The sequence below is a fragment of the Montipora foliosa genome, chromosome 14, assembly GCF_036669935.1.
Source record: "Montipora foliosa isolate CH-2021 chromosome 14, ASM3666993v2, whole genome shotgun sequence".
Lineage (NCBI taxonomy): Eukaryota > Metazoa > Cnidaria > Anthozoa > Scleractinia > Acroporidae > Montipora > Montipora foliosa.
In genome coordinates this window covers 8,091,811-8,111,810 of record NC_090882.1, presented here as the reverse complement: position 1 = coordinate 8,111,810, position 20,000 = coordinate 8,091,811, and the positions used below count along the sequence as shown (strand labels likewise).

Genomic DNA, 20,000 nt, shown 5'->3' with positions numbered 1-20,000 from the left:
TAAAGCATACTTGTCCACAGTAAAATCATATTGATGATGATGGCAACGGTTGCTTATTAAAGTGTGTATTGCTTCAAAAGGAAATTCATTGAGATTTCTTCTCACCCTGTAGGTTGACGCACGCAGGTTAACGCTTTTCCCACGGCTTGTCAAGGTGCTTTTCATTCGCAGAAAGAAGGACTTGTGTGGATTTTCTTGAATGGCTTTCTTGGATCCCCCCTTTAAGTGATTACTCATCATGAAGACAGAATCTGAACAGAACAAGCCATCAAAGATTTCCATGTCTTCCAGAGGAATCTGCCCTCCAAGCTGATTGGCTAGTTCTTCGTGGTCACAAGGATGGATGTATTTGTACAAGCTGTTACCAGTGACTTCAATCTGTTGGAATCGAAAGACAGCAGAACATCGAAACATGTCCACACCAGTCCACCACAACTGTGGTGACACCAAGATTAGCATTACAATTCCCACAAGATTATGGAAGCAGAATGCCCAAGGGAGATTCTTAGGATCAAAGCCCCATTGCAATAATGGCAGTGGCATGCCTATCAAAGGGATTTGATAGTGTCAACTCTGCCCTTCAGTTCACCACCCACCTGACCCTACCTCTGCCAAAAAATGGCAGGAGGAAATCTGTGGGAAATTTGGAAAATGATCCTGCATCTGGCTTAAGTGAAGCACTATAAAATTTAGTATCAATTTGATTGACAGGGTAAACTAGTCACAGAATGGAGAATAATAACCATAAAAATAATAATTAATAAATAAATAAAATAATATAATAATAAAAACCAGGACCCACTTTTTTGAAGGGGATAGGGCAGTCTGTTGTATACGTGGCAATCATCTGCTGGATCTATGGTGACTTATCCTGTAATTATCAATTATCATGCAAAATCGCGCGGAATATCGCCTGGGAAAAGCTGACGAGGCCGTAGGCCGAGTTGGGTGAAATCAGGCAATATTCCACAAGATTGAGCAGGATAATAATTGTTTTATTAACACATTAATGACAAAGCACACTTTATGTTTATTGGAAAAAAGAGCTTGAAAAACTACCATTTTTCTCAACGACACAAAAATTACGTATATTACGCATGATATACTTCGAGTACGCACAATGAATATTGAGCGTGAGATGACCATATTTGAATACTGTCGCAATGTGTTGAACAAACCTGTCGTTTTGAGGGACAACAGACCTTCTTCAGTCACAACATTTGAACACAGCAGTCAAGTTCACTTCTAAACAAATGTGAACCAAATTTTGTGATTCAAATTCAACTGAATGTTTTTACCTGTGTCAGGCCCATGTAGTGGTTGATGTTATCAGATACATAAGTACACTGGCCGTCTGGAGTAACAACAAAGACAAAGCCATCAAGTGCCTGCAGTAGAAACAGAGCAAAAAATTGAGTTTATGACTAGGAGATGTTCGCTAATATTGTAAGTACTGTTTAACCCATTGCCTCCTGGGAAGTGAGACTTTACAGATTTTACCCTGTCTGACGCCATACGATTTTACTGGGGACATCCTGTGGTGCCTATTATCAGGTTTAAACCACAAGGCGACGCTGCATGGTGTTAGACCTGATAAAACATGACCTGCGAATTATTGGACCACTTCAAAAAGCCATCACAAACACTATGTCCCTCTGGAGTCAAGACAATGGTGTGCACAAAATGCGAGAACTAACTGAGCCACATCACTATTCTTCACATAAAGAATTCTAATGAGGTGTTTTAATGCGCTTTTTCACTTATGAATTATTAATGACGTTTTGAAACTCATTCGTTAATAGCCAAAAGTTTTTCATATTAATTACTGTTTTGTGCAAAGGGCAAATTAGAATTTGCACAATTAAGCATGTTTCACCTTGTTGTAAAATTCCAATGATTTTAATTTTCTTTTTAAACTTTATAACTGATAAATATGTTATCAATAATTTTTGTTGCCATGTGATTATAGTTATGCATGTTTTGCTTGGTTGTTGCAACAGCTCTTCATGGTTTGTTCAAATGCTCCGCGTACTGTCAATGATTGTAACATTGAAACATGTTTTTACATTAAAAAATATCCTAAATTTTCTGCCGATTCTCACAATAAAATGGCAAACCAATATAACAGCCACCCACTATTGAATACAATAATATATCATCTTTAGGCCTGACTGCTATCATTACATTTTAGAAAGGGAACAAAATTACACAGACCTCCAGAGAGGATTTTTCATACGCCGAACTATTTGCCAAGTTCAGAGCAGCAATCTTCTTTATGTCTAAAAGCAAAAATTCAATAGAAATTGAACTCTGAGGAATAAATAGGAATGACATTTTGTAAAGTTAATATTAATTAATAAACAACCTACACCCAACAAAGAAACTGTGGTGCTGAGTCAGTGGGAGAGTGAAACAGGAAAATTTGGTTTTATCAAACATGTTGATAAAGGTCAAATTACCACCGTGAATGATGTGGAAAGCTGACGTTTCAAGCATTTGCCCTTTGGGCTCTAACGAAGGGCTAATGCTCAAAACGTCAGCTTTCCAAATCGTTTACCGTGGTAATTCGACCTTTAGCAACATGTTTGATAAAACCAAATTTTCCAATCTACACGCAAGCCATGCTTTTATTTTTTACTATTTAAAGTTGTGGTTCCTTAAATGGGATGTCTGGTGTATGTAATTTGCAGTAGCACAGTATCGTGGTTTAAGTAAGGTAGGAATACTATGCCTTTTCTTCTCTACATGTATATCTAGAATTTTACAACTTTCCCTTTCTTCTTTGTAACAAAACAGTAACCCTCTGTCCTGAACTCAAAGCCAGGACACCATCAGCAAGAAACTCTTCAAGAAACCATAAATTCAAAATAAGCTTATATCTCTTGAATAATGAAGGTGTTTTGTCAAAAAACACATGGCTTCAAGCCACAAAATATTGATAATCGAGGTGTTGGTTGCCCACTGTACTTATGTATACCAGGCTTTTTCAATTTGGAATTTTTGGATTTTTTTCCCCAATGGATTGCACCTGCACAGTTTGCATTGTCATGTATTCAGTGCAAGTTTGGTAAAACCTATGTTTACCAGGTGATCTGGTGACATAATTTGGAGGACTGAGGAGAAACATTTTACCGCCGTATCCCACAACCGCGCGCGGCCTTGAATGTCATTTCCGAATTCAACATGGCAGGCGAGGTTATATCTCGGCGGTTTCCACTTGAATGATCATTCAGTAACAGGAAATGTGGGAGACACGGAATGATCTGTTGAGTTTTGCCAATGGAAATACTGCAGGAAATTTGGAAACAAAACCTAAGGCCATGCGCGGTTGTGGGATACAGCGTTAAAATTTTTCTTCCCAGTCCTCCAAATTACGTCACCAGATCACCTGGTAAGAACATCTACTGCAGGTCCACCATTTTAGTCCAAAGAGTGAGACTCACAGATGTTACTCATCTAAGACAAGACCATTTTACTCCTCAATGGGGACCACTTCAGGAATGAATGGGTTAAGATTAGTTTTCTAAAAAAATAATAGAAAGGGGCAGCAAAAAAAGTACTTGTTACCTTGAGACACATAAGACCGCAGTAGGTTTTTCATTTTAATATAGCTGTTGACAAGTCGCATAATACAGAGACGGTCCAGTTGCGAGGACAAGCCAACTGGTAAAGGAAGCTGATTGGCAAGCTCGACAAACTCATCATTTTGCTGTCCTCGCCTCGATCGTGCAGCATCTCTTGATCTTCTCTTCTTTTGAAATTCACTAACAAGCGGATTGAAATGAGAAATCCTTACATACATGTTATTAAATCAATAGAAATAAAGGACAAAAAAATGCTAGCCATAATTATAATAAATACCTTGCTTACCTCATTTGCTTGGGACCATACCAAGGAATATTGACCTGAGGTTGTTTTTGTATGGACCGAGCATACTGCCGCGACCTCGGCCAATATTCTCCAGCACGGCCCTCGCACTTGGTTAGCCAGACGTTATCAATGTTATTATGACAGTTCAGCTGATCTTACCCTGCGAGTAGTTGGTTTCTGAGAGAAACCACTGTGAGCTACCATTTGATTTTCCATTGAGCATGTGCGAAGTATGTCACACCTCTCTTCGTCTTATTTTGCAGGATAAATATCACAAAAACAGCAAGCTCGCCCAAACACAGCAGTTATGTAGCAGAATGCACATGCAAGCGTCAAAACAAGTTTACTAACTCGTTTTACCAGTTCAATTTTGATTTATTCATCCTTGGCGCTGGACAGCGGTTCACTCAAAGAAACTAACGGTTGGCCACAGTGGTTTCTCTCTCCGAAACCGAAGGAGAAACCAACTGCTTGCAGGGAGGCTGATCTACAAATTAAACTCCTCAAACAAAAGGCATTAACATTGCAGCTCCACAAAATCTATTACTTCCAAAAACCTCCTAGCTATGTTAGTTCTTTAAGGATGGTACCTACTAATTCAAAGGTATTTTTACCCAGGTTTATGATTATGCAGAAAATGTACATCTTAACAAGTGTTATTGAAAACCCAAAAGAAAATTGGGGCTAACCATGCATTTTTAAAAGATAATCAATGAATACTATTTGTAAAAAGCTTTCAAATACAAAGCTATGTATGGCGTTCTTTCTCAAATTGAAGCTTAATTATCTCTCAAAAATGCATGACTACCCCCAATTTTCTATTTGGACACCAAGAGTACTAAGATCTACTTTCTCCGAATAGTTTTAAACCGCGCAAAAATATCCCTGTATTAATAGGCACCACCCATAGGAACTCCGAGTATCTCGAAATGCGCAGAACGTATGCGCAATAACAATAGTAGGCGCTGTCCTTAAAAGGGATATAGTTTGGAGTGGATGTCAGTTATCAACCCATTGATTCCTGTTCCGTCACCCAATGATGACTACAATCATCTGGTGTTGGACAGAGTAAAATCCATTAAGCTCTCACTCTAGGTGTCAATGGGTTAAATACATCAAAAAAGAGAAATTACATCAATCCAGAACGGCAAATTATTTCACAAATTTGTCAACTTTTTTTCATCAAATCTTCAGCTATTCACGAACGTTCGGTTGGCACACGTTAAAAAGTTTATAACAACGAGTAGAATTTTTAATAACATTAAATTAATCGACGTTGTAAGTTCATGTCAAAAGAGGAAAATTGAAAAACTGAACTTGACAAATTTTATAAATGCAATAACGAAATGCGTGAAGGATATACTTATTAACATACAAGGAAAGTTTTACTATAAAAACGTAGCAACTACTTTGAAAATTATAGTTAACCTAACGTATAAATACACGCAAATGATTCTTTTTTTTAGATGTAAATATGTTTGACAAGAACAAATGCTGAAAGTGAAAAGATTAAACACGAAGCTAAAAAGTTTGCCCATTTTAACACTGACATCTCTCAATCAATCATAATTATACTTTTTTTTAGTACCTACGAGAAAATAACGACGTCAGCCTATGTCAATTCCGACTTGTATATATATTTTTTTCCGTTTTCCGCTTCTATTACAAACGTGTTTTCAAAATAAGGTTTACAGCAAAAAAATAATAAGTACTTGATGTTGTGAATTCCATGCATAAGTAAACCTCCCCTGTATTATGTACAATTTTTAGCGCCATTAAAATCTGTACTTTGCATGAAGACAAAACAATCCATCGAGCAACAACAGCGCCTCAAATATAAGCTTATTCAGAGTTCTGTGGTTCGCAGTATCTGACTTCCAAGGGAATTGAAAACAAACTATGATTTTTACGTTCGACTGTTCTAAAACAACAAAGCAGCTTGCGCCAGAAGAGAAGGATTACGACCTCCGAAGGTGTCCCTGGGAATAACATTCATTGAGACAAAAAGCACGATTTTTTCAATGACTTGATCCCTCGAGTATTGGAATTCACAAAAGGATATAACATTGCAGAGATTACTAACGGTAACAAACGAACTATACCTGTTTTTCGATGTCTTGGAAGCCATTTTGTTGTGAACCCTCTGTCGTTCTTCCCGCTGTATGCTGATGTCACGTATCCGGTTCTTTGGCACAGTCTCGAGCCGCTGTCGAGGATTGTACTTAAAACCTTCTGAGTAAAAAGGAGCTACAGGGTTGAAAGACAGCAAATTCGAACAACTCCTGGTTTCTGTTCCTTGCAATAAAAGCGCTTTCTGAAACCAAACACAGTCATGTTAGGAGATTAAAGCGAAGCTTAACCGATATTGATTCCCCTCAGCTAAAATTGCGCAAATCCGATGCAAAACACGATATGCGTTTCTCTTCTTTTTCCGCAATTGACGAACAAAATACTCGTCAAGCGAAAGAGAATTAACACTCACAAAGTCAATTTTCACTCCAAAACGAAAGTTGATTCGAAACTCTTGCTACCGTGTGTATTCCGCTCTCGCGTGATTCTTTCTCGTGGATGGTAAAATGAATTCTGTGCCTGTGACTTTAATGCAAAGAGACGTGCCTAGCATACATTTTAATAAATTAGCACAATCACTTCTATTGTTTCCGGGTCAAAATTATTGAATAATGCAATTTTAGGAATGTTGCATGAAAATAGCCCAATAAATAATTTTTCAGTAAAATCTTTTCTCCACTCGGAAATGAAGACTTTTTGATTTCTTAAGTGGAAAAAAATTGACTTTAAATTGTTTAGTCTCAAAGGGTATCCGCAGACAATTCTTTAGCAGTCGTCTTTGAGGTGACCTGCCGATAGCAAACAAGATTATGTGCAACACAAGTCGTGGTTTTAGCCTTAAAAAAATAAATGTTATCTTGCTGCATTTTTCGGCCGGACAAAGACAAAACGTCTCGCAATTGCAATGATCCTCTAGAAAATGTAGTCAATTTTCGTATTTACCAATGATCTATGTTGTGGTTTGTACACTTCGAGCGATCAACCGATGAGTGTTTACCTCTGTGTTTGACAAGTCACCAGGCATACAGCTAGAAGCCAATCAGAGAGCGTGTTATATAGTCAGTACGTCACGGCAATTTGTTTACTCACGTCAAATCTGTGCACTGCACCACCAATCCTTTTTGTACCGGTTAAAAGCGCTACGGACTGGTTCAACCGGACCTTCAGATCACTGAAGCATTCACCTTTTTCGAACTCCACCCATAACTGTTGTCTTTATTGTAAATCCAACAAAAGAACCCGGGATCGAATTGTCGAGAAATATCGACATGCAATAGATATCCAGCTCACGCATTTCATTGCTTTAAAGAGACAGAAATTAAAATTTAGAGCAGAACTGCCTGTATTGCGGGTGAACTCTCGAACATATTTGTCGTTTGCATAGGTTTAACCTCGCAAAATTTATTTACAAATTTTTATTACTTTCCAATGTTGATCAGCGAAGGGTTTAAACAAGCTTCTCGAAATGAGCTATTTTAGGTTATGTTAAACAGGTTGTGATACATATGGCAAGCTGATTCGCGCTGAAAAGGGTTGAAACATGTCGCTAGCACTTCCTGTTTTAGCGAAAACTTGTCTCGGTTAGGACTGTATCGCAGAAACCTATCTCTCGCACGTGACGACTGGAACTCTTCGCACACCCCATAAGACTTCGATTTCAGCTTCAAATCAACAATTTGATTTCAGACTGTTTGTTTGAAACGCTTTTAAGGATATTTTTTTTACCTCCGAAAAGTTAAGAACATATTCTACACATCTTTCCCTAAAGCCTGGGGATAAAAGATGAAGTTGTGTTTGAGATTCGCCTCACGTGACTTATTTTTAGCGCACGTGCCTGGCGTGCAGTTGTGCACGACAAGACAGAACATTTGCACGACAGAGACAATATTTGACCCACCCATGAGTTGAAGGTCACAGCTGTTGCAATAGCTGGAATAGCGAAGTTAATTAATTCGAACACAGTATGCATTAATTCAATGAGAGTAGAAAATAATTACTAAGTATCAAAGTTTAAAGTCTGGATTTACTTGGTACAGAACTTAGTAAGTGCTAAACAAAAGCGCGTTTAAACTCATTTTTATTTTTGCCGAAAGGTGACGACGAGGAAAGATAAAACGAGAAAAGCATTGACCTACTAGTACTAGTAGCATTTCAATTTTGGAAAGAGTTTTAGACGTAAAGCGATCCCTGACTTGCACTTCAAGTAACAAATGTAAGAGGTCCACTTCCCTAATAACAACAGCAGCTGCAGATTGTGACTGAATACTGGGCCTCTCGTGAAGCTTTGTTGAATCAAATGTTGATGATGTGTTGAAACCGTTTCCTCACCCCCCCCCCCCCCTCCCAGCAATCAACATCGTTCACAAAAAATCGAACGGATGATCGAAGCCGTTTGCTCGCGTAAGCTATCAAGCCGTTTTAGGGAGGGGTGGGGTCAATTGCGAGATAAAGGTCATCGCGTTCACGGCTGTATTTCTCGGGCTTCCATTACAATTGCTTAAAGCTACTATGACCGGAAAACCAACTATTTTTTTTTCTTTGGATTTCAAAAATATTTCAACTAAACACTAAGTGACCCAAGTCTTAAAGCCTTGATTTCAAAAAAGACACCTGCTGTGCGTGCACAAGGTGCATAATAATCTTTCCCCGTCATACTTGAGGCGAATCTTTACCAACACAGCAAATGTTGTAAAAAAAAAGGTTGCTGTTATTCATCGTGGTGAAGTAGAACAATAATAAAGTATTCTCGTTTGTCTCATGATGTAGTCACTTGTGATGTAGATCGCGACGTTTCGACTGCATACTGCTAGTCTTCATCAAGCGATGAGGTCGACTGGTTACGCGTCATCTTTTTAAGCAGGATGCTCCGCTGTGATTGGTTGGTTTCCGTTTCGGTGTGTTGTTCCTTTGACGGTCCGCTGTCGTTCGTTCTGCTGTTGTTGTGTTTCTTGATCGTGGGCATCCATGATTGATTGATTGCTTGTGGAGGGGGGGGGAGGGGTTTCAACACATCATCAACATTTGATTCAACAAAGCTTCACGAGATGCCCAGTATTCAGTCCCAATCTGCATCTGCTGTTGTTATTAGGGAAGTGGACCTTTTACATTTGTTATTTGAAGCTTTCCACTCTCATTGAATTAATGCATCTTGAGTTCCAATTAATTAATTTCGCGATTCCAACTATTGCAACAGCTGTGACCTTGAACTTATGGGTGGGTCAAATATCGTCTCTGTCGTGTCGTGCACAACTGCACGCCAAGCACGTGCGCTAAAAATAAGTCACGTGAGGCTAATTTTAAACAGAACTTCATCTTTTATCCGCAGGCTTTACAGAAATGTCCACATCAGGACTTTAGTCTTGCCTATTTTGTAACCTGCATGTAACCTGTATGTATATATGTATGTATGTATGTATGTATGTATGTATGTAAAAGATGTGTAGATAATGTAATTAACTTTTCGGAGGTGAAAAAATCAAACAAACAGTTTCAAGCAAATTGTTGATTTGAAGATGAAATCGAAGCCTTATGGCGTGTGCAAAGAGTCTAGTATAAATACGGGAAATAAAGGGGACGCATTAAATGTATTACGACAAATTGTTTAGTCTTTTGATATCCGGGCTGCACTTGCGAAGACAGTTTGCATGAGGGCGAAAAACGAGGAATAAAGAAGAAAAGAGTAATTGATCCTGAAAAGCAAGCCAGAACCAGCTCTCCCAGTTGAGAGCTTGAGCAAGAGCACAGAGGCTTAAAAAACTGCATAACTGACAAGATTCTACTAAATCCTACACGAAAGAATTTGTATATCATTATCACTATAATTATTAACTTCCAACCTATATAAGAATGTCAAGAATGGCCCCTTTGCAGCATCTGGTGTCCCACCTCTATGCCTACTGTGTTTGGACCTCACACTAGCTGGAAACAAATGGCTATCAACACTCAGTTTGTATCGTCTTCTCTTATCGCCCTTAGCCACACTATTGCAACACTAAGGCCGTTACCAGCCTCCTGCATGTGATAAGTTTGTGGACCAACATGACGTGATGGCGACGCTATGCAACAGGTAAGATCAGGAGCCCAATTAAACAAGTTGAACCTGAAGGAATGGATTAGCAATGCAAGATTGGAGTCTGCAAACCGTTGAGACAATTGTCTCGGATCTTTTCTAGACCATGATTAGTAGAGATACTTGGATACAAAATATTTACACAGCAGGTTGAATTTGTTTTTGAACATTTTGCCATCGGGATTAGCCTCATGCCCAAAGATCTTGGAGAAACGATTAACCAGTCATTTTTTCAAGAGATGGCTGACTTAATTTCACTAGCTTAGACGCCTATTGTCTTTTGTAGTGTCATTGTGTAAAACAGGTTTCCAAAATCAATACATTGATTAATATGACACGCTCCACTAGAACAAACAATTCTGGAAGTTATCGTAGACGTGACTAAGAAAAATTGATGATGCTTTCAGAATGTCAAAAATTCACGTCTTGTTACAATGCACAACAAGAAAAAAAAGCTTTCAGCCACAATGTTTCCCTCTTGGAGAGTTAGATGAATACGGTTTTCTATTTTTAGTAAATTGTTTCTTCAAAGAAGTATAAAGTATGTCTCAGCTAAGTCCTTAAAGGAACTTAATAAATGGAGGAAGATACTCGGACGTGAGTGAATTTCGGCTTGATGACTTGGCAGAATTTGCTGTCCACTATCACGTGATTGTCGCTGATTCCCTGATTGGTCGGTTTCATGAAAAAAATCTGCTCTGTTTTGTCTTTCGAGGTGTTAGAAGAAAATACCTACCAAGTCGTTTACAACAAAATTGAAGTTCAAGGCGAAAGTTTAAAATTTTCAGCTAAAGTGCAAAATAGCCGGCCTCTGATTTGCATATGAATTGCGTGTACTGTCATATGCCTCGTTCTTTAGACGATGCACTACATGAACACGATGAGTGGCAGAGTTTTCTGCGGTTACTCCAAAATTTCTTCGACCAGTAGTCTTTCGTTTCGCAGAGGACTTTCTATAGAACGGCAAATTTGTTGTATTGCAGGCCTGACAACAAAGTTATTGTTGACAAAAAATGGGAGAAGGGGGGTTTCAGTTTCAAGAGAAATTGTTATATTGCGCAAGTTATCTGGTTGATTATTACATGCACGTAAAAAGTCGTATAAATTTACATGTTAAAATATGCAAGTTAGTTTGACCAGTTAGGTAACAAACGTGTTGCTCACTCGTGCCCTCTGAGGGAAAACCTACACACTCTACTTTGGAATTGTGGCAGGGAAAAAAGTTATACACGAAGTGATATGTAATATGGTCTTCCTACGATTCGTATAAGGTAGCGTGAAATATCTCAGGTATATTGAGGAGTGGATCAGTTGTTAATTAGTGTAAAACTTCCAGGGGTGGTCTATCTGGAGAACCATGCGTGCAAAAGGCTTCTGGCTCCGTCATGGTAAACAACTGCCCAAAGTAAGTTTAGTTATTAGTGTTGTTGCCATGGCACCCAATGACGTGACCAATTAACAACCCACTTCCGGTTTCTGCAGACAGGGAAGGACGGTACTTTATCAACAGTTTATTGCAAAGTCTTACTACTTACCCAAGTACCATACCCAATGTAATTGGAATGCCTGTCCAAGTTACTTGACCAAAGAAATGTCACTAATGTAACTTTATACATACCAATTAAACAGACTTTCAGCTCGGTGTGGCAACCGTTCCAATTACATTGGGTACGGTTCTTGGGTAGGTAATAAAACTGCAGAACAAAACGTTGATAAGGCAACGTTTTTCCCTGTCTGCAGAAGCTTCTAACTGACCGACCGGAAGCGGACCGACCGGAAGCGGTCTGTTATTTAGTCACGTGACATAAGTTTTGTCCAAACTGTGTGAAGCATTTTCAAGATTGATCACCCCCTCACTTTTTGACTACGGATTAGGTGACCCAGTCCTTAGTATACCTGAGTACGTTTGGTTACCTAACTACCTAAGATAAATTTTAAAAAACGCAAAAAGACTTTAAAATTAATTTACACTTAGTAAAACAGTCGTAAAGAATCTTTCCCATTGAACGAATTTGTAAAACTGTTTAAACTGGGGCGCTATCTGATCTGTAAAGGGACTCGTTGTTCCAAAGAGAAGATCGCCTGTTGCTTATCCTCCACTTTGCACACTTGGGTCTTCTATTAGCCACATCGCTAATGTTCTTCTACTTGTCCACAGCATTGCATCGTTATTTCCAATCGAGTTTAAATTTCATTCCCTTACTGGACTTTGCTCTTTGAGTTTCAAAACATGGTCTCGTGCTCGGAGTTTCGTGTGCCCAAGCCCGGACACTGACTCCTGCCATGAAAATTTTGGCAAATATAATGGGTTTTGTTAAACAGGTTATCCATACTTAAAAGACTTGAAAACACTTTCAGACGTTTCACTTCCAAGACCTCGTTAAATGAGAAGCCGTTTCGGTTTCGACTGTTACGCACAAAGCCAACTCTTGCGTGCGGCATTTGCCTTCACGTGCAAGAATCTTTAAGTCACGTTCCAGTTTAAAATAAACTAGAAGTAATCAAGGTTTAGTGAAGTGCGTTCGATCCCTGTTTTGTCATAGACCAGGCATTTGGACTGAGTATTTGTATATTTTGGGGACACTAGAAGTATTTCGACTGTTGTCTTGTTGCTAATAATTTTATTAAAAACAATTATTAAATACATGTATTATAATGCAATATATTTTTTTGGTGGGATATCCAGTAGCTTTTCTTGCTGGATAGCCAAACAGCTTGACTCAGCAGCTTGCACTTACACAACCCGGTAGTTAACACCGTCCAACAAGATGCAACACTGTCACATGTGATCGAGGTTGTTGGTGCCAGAGCATGCGCAAGAGGGCGTCCAAACGCTGAAATCGTTTGGCATCAGGATCGATACCCGAGGGACATCCCGCGGAACTAACAAGTGCGTTCTCCTCGAACGCAATTATTTTCTTCCAGATTTCGTTTCCGAAACTGACACAAAGAGCATCGTGTGCCGATGTACTAGAGAATTTGCAGACCAGTTGGCAAGAACGGAAGTATGAAGTGTTTACCCCATTTTTGGCCTCATATTAGTTATTCGCGTCCACTTTTGCAAGACCAACCAGAACTGTTATATTTTGCCATAACCATTAATTTTTTACCTAATGGGTGTCTCAAATTTATTCGTCCAATTTTTGGAGGAAATACAGTACATCATAATTTAACGAATTTACCGCTGCTCTATTTTGAAAGTGTATTTATGTCGTTTGCTCGTCGACTGTTTCTTTGAGTGAGTGCAATGGCCGGACTTTCGGGTTTTTATTTCATGCCGGACTTTGCTTTTTCGCCGTGATGGTCTCGTGCCTGATGTTTCGAGGTCTCGTGACAGCGCGCAGTGTTTACTTGCCACGAGAGCATGAAATCAATTTCCAAATGTCATTTCTTGAAGTTTTGTACCATAAATTATGCGTTAATGTCACCTAAAGCAATTAAACAGGAAGGCTTAATAATCACGGAAGGCTTTCTTCCTAATAGCTTGTTTATTCTGTTAATTCTGACAGTTCTTTGTCTTGTTTGTCTTGTGTATACGTGACGTGATTATATTTCACTTTCACTTTGATTTAATCCTCTTCTCTCACGTATCCTTGTAATTAAAAAATTGTTTTTCCAATACTGACATTTTATGGTATACGTGCTCAACACTGCTGACAAGTGACCTTATTTTACGACCTCAATGTTTAATGTACGTTTGTGTTGTCTCATAAAGCCTGCGATGGGACAGAGTCCCCAATATGACTCGATATATGTTTGCTACGATTGTTTTGTTTGGCTATGGACATAATAGGGTATTCACCAGGTGCAAATCTCTTGCATTCCGGAAAATGCCCGGGAAGGTTATCTTTCTTCACGGGAAACTAAGACATCGCGGAAATGCCCTGTGCAAAGCAGCCTTCCTTGCGTCAAGGCACATTTATTTATTTATTTGGTAACTTTGCCAGTCAAGCTGGCAGAGCGCCACAACAGCTTGGACCAATTACTGTGGCCCCTTTTTTACCCTCCCAACCATGATACACAACAGAAGACAGACCACACTACACACTACGTTTACACTACAGAAAACTTTGGGTCCGGACTCATCAAAAAAGCAGTACGGAACCATAACTTTTGCAAAGAAATACGAGAGTTTCTGCAGGGCCATAGGCGCCTATGGTCCTGAGTGTTGATCCTAATCTAGGTACAGCGGAAACTCCAGTATTTCTTTATTTCAAACTAAGGAAGTGGATGATGGACGCAACAGGAAACAAAGTGTTTTAAATGACCAAACTCTTAACTGGTTTGATTTCAATTTTCCTTTGATTACCTCCAAACAGAATTATTTCCGATAAAAGACAAAACAGAAAATAAAATACTCCGAGATAACCGACTTGAGTTCGCCGACACTTAAAACACTTTCCATTCGACAAAACTGACCGACCAGACCTGGAAGGACTAACTCATTCTGCAACGCCTTCATTAACACACATCGAGGATTATATATACTCTTCTAGAAGAATGCGAGAGATTATCATGCAAGCCCTCCTTCAAATTGTTGCATTTTCTTTGCAAACTGACGGGTGTGGCCGCCCCCTTTTGACAATAGGAAAGCGCCCCTAAAAAATGTCTGAGAATATTCTCCGACTCGGCCCCATTTCTACTCGTTTTCAACACGGCGTCCATAGGACGACGGGAACGTCAACGAGAACGTCATCTCAAAACATAAATTGCCATTATTGTAATCACTTCGAAACTATTCCAAGCTTTTTAACATGGCAATGGTGTGGTAGTCCCTCAAGAATGAAACCGATATGAGTCAAGCTTAAATTTAGAGGAGAAAATGAAAATTTATCCTCAAGTGCTGACGTCCTCCATAAACCTCAAATTTAGCTATTTCACGTTGATGTTTTGCTGACGACGGCAACGAATTCGACAAAAATGGAAAACGCACGTGCAGAGCGTGCAAAGCTATTGTTTTTGCCTACTAAATATGCAAATTAGTGACGTTCTCGTTACCCTTGTCAATTGCCAAAGCTTCTTCTTACCCCTTAACGAATTTGATCGAAATTTTGAACTATGTGGTTACACCTGACGGGAAACTTTATTTTTGTCATTAGGGGATGTTTGAAAATATATTTACTTAATTAAAGCGCCAAAGTATGTTTACTGCAACTAAGCCCCGGTTGCCAAAGGCAATGTTCGTTTGCTGCATGCCTTGTTGCCTCTACTGAGAGGAAAAGCGCCACCGTTTGAGATCCCCTATATACTTGGTTTGTAGAAACACTGACATCTATAATATATTACTTCTAGGCCTATTTCTCTTGCCTCTACTGTAATAATTGGGATATTTTTCTTGCCTGGTTTTTATTACCGAAGAAAAGGCGGACATCAACTTCGAAGTTGCTGGCAAGTGGATTCGGACAGGAGCCTATCAAATGGTTCAGATTTTGTCGAAACGGCGGGAAAATATTTTGCTCGTTGACGGCTCTTACTAAATAATGAATGAGGAGAGCAAGAAGATATGAATTTTATGTTTGAGTGATAAGAACAATATCTCACTGGTTCGCTGCGCGCATTCGTGGGATATTGTTCTAGCCACGGGAACATAAAATTCATATCTTTGAGCTAACGTGTTTATTTTTTCTTTTATTATATGGACAATAAATCTTTAATAATTAGACCCTTCGCCCTTGCGGGCTACGGGTCAATGGTCCATGAGGCGAACATGGGCTATTGACCCGTGGCCCTTGAGGGCGAAGGGTCTAATTGTTTTAGTATCACCCAACTAGTCGGACTGAAAAGGCAATAATAAAGTTAGCAAATGCAAGTTGAAGAAATATTTATTTGGGAATAAAACGAAAGAAAGCGCCACGCTTTTCGCTACTCGAGGACTATTACTAATAGTCCTCTAGTAGTGTAGCCAATCAAAATGCAGCATTTGCATTAGTCCACTAGTTGGGTTTGAGTTGGGTTTGAGCAGGTTCACATTCGATGAGAGCTCTCGAGAGTCGATGAGAGTAGCCGAGAGTGTATGAGAGTTCCTGGCCAAACGAGAGCTTAAGTTTCAACTTTTGTCATTTCTCTCGCTCTCGTTTGGCCACGGCTTTACATACGAAAAACCCGGATGTAGTAGTCGTATTGTTTTATTGACCGGTAAAACACTACCGTCCACATAATAAAATAATTTTTTCCTTAACTACTGCGAGTAAATTTATATACGTTCATAGAGATGAAGGTTTGTTCGCTCGCTTTTTCCCGCGATTAGTTTAAGCTTTAACTCGTATCCAGATCTCAGGTGAACAAATTCGTCTTCGCCTTCGTCCACAACTGACAAATCTGGATACAAGATTAGGTCGTCATTCGGTAGACTCTTAAAAAGGCTTCAGTTAGATTTTGAAGTATTTTTTCAGTTAGATTTAGATTTTGAAGTGAAAATTAAAAGAAAAACACATTAAGCAGAATCTAATGTTAAAATAATTTTGTTGTTTATAATTATGGATAAAGGAAGACAGCTTTTTTTAGAAGTCGCGTTTGCCTCCGGAAAAAGATAATTACTGTTAGCTCGTTTTCCCTCAAAACTGATCCAATTGCCAAAATGTTTTTCTTTCAAGTAGCACCAAAACACAAGCCTTAACACTTCGTGTATCCGGATAACTCAATGCAACAAATTCTCAAAAATCTCACGTAGTAGAAATATTGTGCTTCAAAATATATCGTGGTTTTAATCAGCAGAGATTTTATGTCGCCCTTTGTCGGGTCAAGTTATCAATTTACTCGAAATTTTAAGAATATTTAACGGGGACTTCAATATGGACTTTTTAGTATAAAAATAATCAATTTTACCTCGTAAGGACGGTGCCTACTAATTCAAAGGTATTTTTGCGCGGTTTACTGACTATGCGGAAAAAGCAGATCTGAACAAGTGTTATTGAAAACCAAAAAGAAAATTGAGGGAAACCACGCATTTTTCGAAGATAATTAATCAACAATATTTGTAAAAAGCTTTAAAATACAAAGCAATGTATGACGTTCTTTTCCAAATTCAAGCTTAATTATCTCTGAAAAATGCGTGATTACCCCCAATTTTCTTTTTGGATACCAAGAGCACTTGCTAAGTTCTGCTTTCTCAGCACAGTTTTGAACCGCGCAAAAATATCCCTGTATTAATAAGCACTGCCGATAGGAAATCCGAGTATCTCGAGATGCGCAGAACGTATATGCGCAATAACAAGTAGGCACTGTCTTTAAAAATTAAAAAAATACATTTCCTTAATTAACTGCCAAAATCGAAGGAGCTTTTGGTCGACTGCAGTTGTAGTACCTTTTTTAGAAATATTCCATTCCATGAAGTGACCAAGAAAGTAATCGGTGCCACGAACCAATTCGGCAGTCCAGACTTTTCCTACGATCAGGGCGTGCAATGCTAACCAAGTAATAAATAGTTCTCAGCCTATTCTGTAATAAGTAAGTACAAACCTTTTAAAGAGCGAATGCTGTCAGCTGTCAAGCCAGTTCTCTTATTTTCTTTGCAAGATCTGAAATTCAAAGATTTAATTAATGCATTCCGTTTGGAGATCTGTGTCCGTCGGTGATAAACTTCTTCACCTGTTAATTCAGAGGGGGACAAGGTTCAAAAGACAAGCAACGAAACGAACTCTTTACCCTTCCAGTCGCTTTCCGCCTTATTCTGGTGCCGTTCTCTGGTTTTCAACTTTTCTACATGTATCCCGAGAGGCTAATAAAAACATTTCTCGTTTGATTACGTTTAGCCTGTATAAGTGTCGCCTCGGGGGAAGTAAAAAACAACCCGTGATTGGAATACCATTAAGTTCGAACGACGAGAAATACAATATACAGATGGCCTCTAAAAGTGTTTCATGTAAAACACGATTCTGATAAAAGAAGTAAATTACTTAAGAGGGTTTACATGAAAATTACATTCGAAATCTTGCGTATGAAAGCTGAATCTGTCCTCGCTCCCTGTGTGTGGCTACTAGGCCGCGCGTGATATCTCGCGGTTCCGGAAAAACAGACTTTGAGCACTGGGCCAAACAGGGGCGGATCCAGCATTTTTTGAAAGTGGGGGCCAAACAAGAATACTAATCAGCGCGCGTTAGCGCGCCTCAGTAGCGCCTTAGGCGCTACTTTCTAGGGGGGTCTGGGGGCATGCCCCCCCAGAAAATTTAGAAAATTTGGGTACTCTTACATGCACTCTGGTGCAATCTGGAACGTAATGTATCAGGATTCCATATTGAATAAAATTATAAGTTATGGTTATAATGATGCATGGTTTTTGACTCTTCGCTTCAAAGTCACAAAATATATATAATTATATATATAGGCATTAAGATTTTACGTTGTTACAGTCTCTGTAAGATAGGTTGACTGTAGACAAGTATTTCGCATCCAGTCTTCTTCCTCATTTAGAAAGGATAGTATTAGCGCCTGTAAGTTGAAAGTTTATTCGCACAACTTTGGTCATACTATTAGCGAAAAATCACGCTTTCGCTAAAAAAATCAAAAGCTCCAACAGACTGCTTACAAAATGATAAAATTATTGTATCGTTTGACAAAAAAAAAATCTCCGACAAACTGAAAGGGGGGGCCGCGGCCGCCAAATGAACCAAATGAGCCACCGGTGCGCGGTGAGTCAAACCAATTCCGAGTAGATTTATTTATAGAACGCCTCCTTTGGGACATTCAGCGGGCTCATTGTTGTAAAAAGCCAATCAAAACAAAGCTATCTCAGCGTCAAGGGATATATGATACTTTTCGGGGGAAAAACCTGCCGCCTAAAAATAGATTTACTAGGGAAAGGGTTGACTCAAGGAATTAGTGGAGATAGAAGCTTCCCTTCATGATCTGCTGGCCAGCGTCTACGGTCTTGTATTCATGTTTTACACTCGACAAACCTCAGCTTTATTCAAATAAAGATCGAAATGCGTAAACCACTGAGTGGCGAAAAAGACCAACCTCAAAAACCTTCTAGCTATTTTGTTTTTTCAATTCTGCATGTTACATTTGTATTTGTACTGAAAGAGATCTTACACGTTAACCCTGCATGGTTAATCAAATAAAGAGATTGATTTTTTCAACATTAGGCGTCTTCAAAATCACCACTGTAAAAGTAAAGAAACGTTGTTTATTGCTCCCGCAGGGTTTCGGCCCTGACCGAAACCAAAGGATCCCCGCGTATATATATGTACAGAGTAACAAAAGACGAATTGTTGGTTTGATACCGAAAAAACTCTCGATGTTTTATGAGTTCGGCGCGCAAAGGATCAACAAAATGCCCGCAAAGCATCAACGAAAGCACACCGCACGGTCACCTAGGACGGGAAGTCCCACGAGGTGAATTTTTGAGTTTTGAAAGCAATTTTCCATCGAAGTAACAATAGTTTGTCGGTGTGGAGCTTATTACGTCGTTTGAACTTCATTTTTTTGTGTGAGGGGGATTGAAGTATCGATTATAGTTCGCCTGAATTGTTCAACGAGAACAAGTCTGGAATAATTCCGAAATACTTACGCCAAGTTATATTTTGGGATAACGTTTTCGTGGACGTTGCCGTTGTCCTCACATTAGGACAAGAACGAGTACGAGATTTGACTGCCCATTTTAGCGAAAATACTTAGAAGATTTATAACCCGGACGATTAATGTTACTCTTTGTTAGCAGTGCAGATTGCTCAGTTGTTCTTATTACTGGTAGCTGAGCCTTTTTGCTGATCAAAAAATGCCAAAACTGCTACCGTGTTGTTGAACTGTTTTGACACGACAACATTTTTGCAAAACCTCGTACTAAAATGACAACGGTATCACGATTTTTCCCGCCAAAATGACGCTGGTTTGCGCGCGCTCGCTGTTGTTCTATGAGAAAATCTCGTACTCGTAGTCGTTCTCGTCCTAGAATCTAAAGCTCTCTATTAACTCCCTGGTACTTTCGCCATGTATCATGGTACGTCACACGTCACATGCCTGTTTTGCAGTCGAGCGTTGGAGCAGAAAAGTA

General features: G+C 39.2%; 1 protein-coding gene and 1 long non-coding RNA gene across 5 annotated transcripts in view; one reads left to right on the top strand and one right to left on the bottom strand.

The window, feature by feature from the left end:
* The window catches only part of LOC137985445 (hypoxia-inducible factor 1-alpha-like), a 25,639-nt gene extending 8,113 nt beyond the window's left edge, over positions 1-17,526 (bottom strand). The window contains exons 1-6 of one of the 4 annotated variants that reach the window (XM_068833069.1): positions 17,468-17,526; positions 5,973-6,184; positions 3,568-3,764; positions 2,215-2,279; positions 1,299-1,388; positions 106-378 (exon numbers count right to left, since the gene is read on the bottom strand). In XM_068833069.1, coding sequence (XP_068689170.1) covers positions 106-378; positions 1,299-1,388; positions 2,215-2,279; positions 3,568-3,764; positions 5,973-5,998 — 651 coding nt within the window. In that variant the 5' untranslated portion in view covers positions 5,999-6,184; positions 17,468-17,526. Of the gene's footprint in view, positions 1-105; positions 379-1,298; positions 1,389-2,214; positions 2,280-3,567; positions 3,765-5,972; positions 6,185-6,352; positions 6,511-6,882; positions 7,007-9,776; positions 9,916-17,467 lie in introns of those variants that run through there. The other 3 variants (XM_068833067.1, XM_068833068.1, XM_068833066.1) reach the window with 3 other exon arrangements.
* Positions 9,867-13,470, top strand: LOC137985453 (uncharacterized). Its single transcript, XR_011119306.1, has 2 exons — positions 9,867-10,006; positions 12,696-13,470. It is a non-coding gene; the product is annotated as an uncharacterized lncRNA (long non-coding RNA).
* Positions 17,527-20,000: the final 2,474 nt, after the last annotated feature.